Source organism: Brachyistius frenatus, unplaced genomic scaffold, assembly GCF_029030835.1.
Source record: "Brachyistius frenatus isolate BFR_SWC_R1_liver_20210118 unplaced genomic scaffold, ASM2903083v1 Contig_5, whole genome shotgun sequence".
NCBI classification, from domain to species: domain Eukaryota; kingdom Metazoa; phylum Chordata; class Actinopteri; family Embiotocidae; genus Brachyistius; species Brachyistius frenatus.
In genome coordinates, this window is record NW_027210604.1 from 6416501 (window position 1) to 6422500 (window position 6000).

Below are 6000 nucleotides of genomic sequence, written 5' to 3' on the forward strand. Positions count from 1 at the left end.
GTGATTGTATGCACAGATGTACAGTATGCGGCACTGTTGTTATTGATTGAACTCTTCTACATTTAATATTAACTTTTAAGTTCATATTTACATTGAGAGATAACTTAGTTGCTCTACTATTTTTGTATTCATAGCTACTATTAATACTTAAAGCAATTCAGAGCAAAACACATCTATAAATATTGTGTAGTAATCTGAAGCAGTTAGTTTGATGCAAGACGACTGATATCACCACGCGTATAATATATCTGTGCTTTATTTATTAGTATCATCGATGTTTCATTTCTGTATTAGCTCCGTTCTGCATTTGCGTGCGCCTGACACATGATGGCGCTGTTGTGTCGTGTTTTTTTGGTTTTGTTTTTTTTTTTGCAAAGACCGGGCTCCAATCGAGAGGACAATCCGCCATTGGAGACGCGCACACGCACGCACTCACGCACACGCACACACACACACACACCGAGGACCATTTCTGCCATAGTAGGAGCTCACTGTGAGTTTACGCTGCTTTTTATCTGACAAAACGTTCGTCTTTAATCTGCAATGCTGTTTGTGTTCCACAAAGGGCTCCCATCTGTGCACATGCACGTTTCTGCATTATTATACATTTTAGTTCTGTATCTCAATATCATTTATAAAAAATAAAAAAAAATCTAATCTATCCTTTGAAATCGTCAACACCTTAATATTTGCGATGAAGGCCAACCTGCTTGTGATGCTCAGTTCAACTTGAAAGGGATATTTTTTTTGTGTGTGCCTATACTTAGCTTATGGCATGGTATGTCTTACAGCCTCATATAGCCCCATAATAATCTACAGCCAGTGCAAAGTCTGACTTTATTGATTTAGAAAAAGAAAAAGAAAAATTCAGGGTGTATTAGATCGATATCTCTTCCTCACAGTTTCGTAGATATTTGGATATTTTGAGTAAATTGTTAAATTAATTTTGCCAAGCATTTAACTGACACTGCATTATTTTATATATATATATATTTGTACGATTTAAATTCTAACTTTTATTTTTAATACACATTTTCACCGTATACGAGTTGACCCGCGGAGTTCAAATCTCCACTTTGATATTTTTTTTTGAATAAGCTGATACACATGTTAAATCTCTCCTCGATCGATCCATCCACCATGCAGAGCCACTCGCACTCCTCCATTCACATATACATATATATATATATATATATATATTTTCCTCCGCTGTGAACTTCTTTAAATCCTCTGAAGGCTGACCCGCCACTGTCTCCGTCTCCCTCTATGCGCAGGAAACCGCATAAAAGACTCTTATTCTCCATAATCAAGGTCAAGAGCGTTTTTCAATAACCTTTGGGAATTACAGCCTGGATCGGCGCCAGTTCGCCCTGCCAATCATTTTCACAGCCAGCTGAATAATACAAAAGTTGTTGACCTTTTTGCACCTCGGCAGATCGATACGCTGCAGGTTTGTTCTATTGAAATAGTCCGCGGAATTATCTATTAATATTTGTATTTTGTTTGGATTCCCCCCTCGACGGCGTTGATGGATGGTTTTAAATAACAGATGGTGCTGGAGGGAGAGACAAAGCAGGGGAATCTGCTAGCAATTATCCTCAATTATGTTCATTGTTATTTTGAGCTAATTATTGTTATTGTCACTTTTGTTTGTGTGTCTTGTGGCGCTGGGCTGCACTAAGCAGGCCTACGGAAGACAATGGGGAGCAGGGAGATGTTGTGAGATGAAATATGGCTTCTTTTTTTTCTTTTTTTTTTTTTTAATTGAGCCTATAACCAGCCAGTGTAAATAAAACATAGATGTCAATATACGGGCTGAGGTTTCATATTAGATTCACCAAATTGGTTGCAGCTAAGTAGCCTAATGTAAGATGTGCTATTTTTTTTATTTTTTTTTGCTGTCTCTTTGGCGTCGTCAGAGAATTAATTTGAATAATTTGATTGATTCTTTTTTTTTTTCTGTATGAAAGCTGTTTTATGAATACCAACAGCTAAAAACAAATGATCTTGAAATGTCCACAAGCCTCTGTAAAAGTCACACTTTATTGTTTCTTCATTCAATAGTTCCACGAGACTCTCGCCCTGCGTAAAAGGTCTTTCCACTCCAACATCTTGTTTGATTACGAGGGCCAGATATGTCCTCCCTGCTGAAGTGCCGTTGAGCAGTTTGTACTTCTTCCGTGGTTTTGAGCTCCACACAGTCGACTCTGCTCTGTGAGAAACTTTCTTGGGTCGATTTTCAGTGTTTGTGGTGCGCGCAAGAAATTAATCTCCACATTTACAGGAGTAAAAAAAAAACAACAACAAAAAAAAAAACAACGTTTTGCCCTGAAACGATTTCGCGAAGTCCCTCTGAACAAGGACGGACTGGTACCCAGAACGGGCGGGGGAAGGACAGAGAATCTCCGCGGCGCCCTGCATGAGGCGGCGGACCTGACTCCTCTCTTGCCTTTGTTTGGGGGCGTCTCCTCCCGTCCTGTCCCCTCCCCTCCCTCTCCGCCCGTCCCCTCCCCTCTTTCCCTTCCCATCCTTGCTCTCTCTCTCTCTCTCTCTCTCCCCCCGGGGCGGGAGAAGCCCGTGTTTGGTTCTCAGAGAGGGTCCTTTGGGAAGAGTCACAAAGCGATTTCCTCAGAGAGAGAGAGAGAGAGAGCGGAGAGGAGTGAGCTCGGGAGTCATCTGCGAGAAGCAGCACTGCTCTGGACATCACCGACCCCAACGCGTCCCGGACCACTGGGCTGAGGCAGAAAAAGAGAAAACAAAAGAGTGAAAAGAGGAAGAAAGAAGTGTCAGATAATGATGACATCTGATCCGGGCGCGAGTTGATCTCTTTTTTTTTTTTCTTCTTCCTGACAGCTCAAACTGGGGATCTCCAATGCACCAGGAGAGACTTTTTAAACATCTTTCCACACTGGGTCAGTCCGGGTCCCGTTGTCCTTTTGGCGATTTAAACCCGTGTTCTAAGTGTTTGGACATTTTGGGATCTTAGCATTCCGGCATGATTTGTCCTCCGTTCTAGCACCCACTTCCTCGTCAGGACTGGAATCAGAGGAATAAAGAGTGATTTCCAGCGAAGCGCACGCAGCAGAACCGGCAGCGAGGAGCGCACCCGCGTTGCTCCGCTTGAATCAGAGTGAAGGATCTACGGGAGAACAAGTGCACAGTCAGGCGGGGAGAGACCCGAGAAGCGGAGGGACAGGCATCGAGTTCATGTTTGGGATCCAGGAGAGCATCCAAAGAAGCGGCAGCAGCCTGAAAGAGGAGCCGCTGGGAGGCATGAACGTCCGGAGCTGGATGCAGGGGGGCGGCGTGCTGGACGCCAACACGGCCGCCCAAAGGTGAGCTCATCTGGCCGAGCGAAAGGAGAAACTTCCACCCTCCTTCATTAAACCGAGAGATGGGAACAACGTGCGTTTATCTCCGTCGGGACCCTGCAGGACTGCGCAGATGGAGATGAGCAGTCGGGATCTGTTGTCCGCAGACAGAAATCTGGATTTTAACTGCTGCTAGGATAATCTGGGGAATCAATATTCGTATTCAGAGTATTTCACACTCGTTATTAACTACACTGTGAATGGCAGCGTGTGCTTGTGCTATATTTATGCTCAGCGTGCCCTTCTGGTTAGAGGAGCTTTATTGAGAATAAAACCAAAAGGACAAATAAATAAATGTAGGCCCATGTTAATGGTTCAAATAAAAAATCTAAACACAATGTTCCCTCTTTTCTAAACATACACACCGTTATATTTGAAAAGGAATAGAATTCTCCAGATGGCCCACAGTCAGCGATGTAAAGGTGGATTCATCTCCTTAAATAAAGAACAACCTCGAGTACAAACACATCTGATTATATTTTCAGAAGATCAGTGGTTTGTTTGTTTAAATTAGCCTGCCTTCATATTGTAGTTTGATTCACGATATCAGCCTTAAAATGACAGTCGAATCAAACGCGTAAAAATCTGCACAAACTGGATCTGTAGGCCTCTCCGGTTGTTGTTGCTTTTTTGTTACATATTTTTTTTTTTTACAACGTAAAACTTTACAACATGTGCACCAGTCTAACACCGACTCCTTCACGCCTGTGTGTCCGCAGTGGAGTAGGTCTGGCCCGGGCTCACTTTGAGAAGCAGCCTCCCTCTAACCTGCGGAAGTCCAACTTCTTCCACTTCGTCCTGGCTCTGTACGACCGACAGGGCCAGCCGGTGGAGATCGAGAGGACTAACTTTGTGGATTTCATCGAGAAAGAGAAGGTCTGTGGTGCTCTGATTATTTCTTTATGCAATAAGACAATTTACCATTTAGATTTTCTGAAGGCCTGATTATTTAACGTTGGTGTTTCATACTATTGATATCAGAGTTTAATATCACATTTTATACATTTAGGGTACTGTAATTTTTGTATGATTATTATTATTATTAATATAATTATTATGATTATTATTTAATTAAAACACTTCATTATAGACATACTGTAGGCTAGCTTTAAAAACCTCCTTCGATCTATTTTGGGCATTTGATGAATAACTTTATGCATTTGATAAATAATTTTGTGCATCTGATAAATAACTTGGGACGTTTAAATTGTTTTAATTTACAGCTCGCTTCAACGCAACCACTTGTTCTACATAAAGACCAGCGCGGCCACTTCATCATTTAAGATATCGCCTAATTTAGATGAAACGTAACAAGTAATTACAGAGGAATTAAAAATCCACAATAACACCATGGAGAAATTACAGGGCTGCACATCTTTATTATATAGCTGTGAACAGTCCACGTTATTTAATGTAGCTATGACCGCAGTGAAGAATTTATTAACTTGCATATGTGGCCTACATGTGCAGAGAGTTACTTTTAAAAATGTATCCTATTTTTTTTATATTTTTTTCTTTCAATAAACAGCTAAGTAATTGTTGTGTGTGTTAAGGAGACGAGCGGAGAGAAGACCAATAACGGGATTCATTACCGACTGCAGCTTCTTTACAGTAACGGTGAGTAGCCTGACACATGGACATATATATTTATTCACAATCAATTTCACTAAATCAGCTCCATTACCTGTTTTCTCCTGCAAAAATATGCACACAGGCACCAGCTGATTTACTGTTATGGAAAAGTGTGTCCTCTCCTCCAAGCATTGAGATTAATTGTTGTAAATGGGCCAACAGGCTGACAGAACTTGTTTATGTCACACAAATTACACTGTAGAGTTTCATGATTGTGTAATTTGACCAAGTTCTATTTGGCAAATTTCAGGGCAGCTGTTGCAGGCGGTTTGTAGCAGCTTTGTGGGTTTATCACTGTCACTGTCCCCAGATTAGTTTGTCCAGTCTGAAGTGAGCTTTCTGACAGTTTTGAGTTGCAGCAGGAATATCACAGCTCCAGCCTCCCGTGGGATTTAAGGAATAAAACAATTTGTGCACTGCATTTGGTGCTGTTTAATTGCTTTTCGATGCAGAATGGGCAATAATACCCAAGAACAATGTGTCAGTGAGAGTGCCTTAAGATAAGTCGATAACATTTCACATCGTTTTGGAGGGTTTAAATCACAGTTTTCATGGTTCCACATCTAGAACGGTCCAGACTACAGATAGAGGTGTAGTATGTTGTTCAAACTGCGAAATCCTTTGAAACACACATGTGATGTTTTGAGCTATATGAATAAAATTGCCTTGTTTGAAGCTCTGTGTCAGTAAAAAGTAACACGGAGGCTGAGTAAAATACGTTTTCCCAGTGCGAACTGATGATACACACATGCAGCACTCTCAATTTATTCACAACCTTTTTGGCTTGTGACCCCTTAAAGAGAAGCTCCTGTGTGTCAGGTTGCATGTGTGAACAGTTCAACCAAAGACTGTTTGTTCTCAGACGGTTTTATTTGACTCATTTTTGAGGCCAACCGTAAATAGGACAAATTATAAATAAAATTTCATTAGAAAAATCGCAAAGTTTAGAGAAAAAAAGTGCAGATTTGTTGTGTTAGAATGATGTTCTTTCTGCCAC

At 41.2% G+C, this 6000-nt stretch overlaps 1 protein-coding gene across 1 annotated transcript in view; it reads left to right on the forward strand.

Annotated features, from left to right (window-relative positions):
* Positions 1–6000, forward strand: part of LOC138633165 (transcription factor COE1-like) — a 147608-nt gene that overhangs the window by 53415 nt on the left and 88193 nt on the right. Inside the window, exons 2-4 of the mRNA XM_069719247.1 lie at positions 2633–3335; positions 4091–4247; positions 4925–4988. Of these exons, the coding sequence (XP_069575348.1) occupies positions 3208–3335; positions 4091–4247; positions 4925–4988 (349 nt within the window). The 5' untranslated portion in view covers positions 2633–3207. The remainder of the gene's footprint in view (positions 1–2632; positions 3336–4090; positions 4248–4924; positions 4989–6000) is intronic.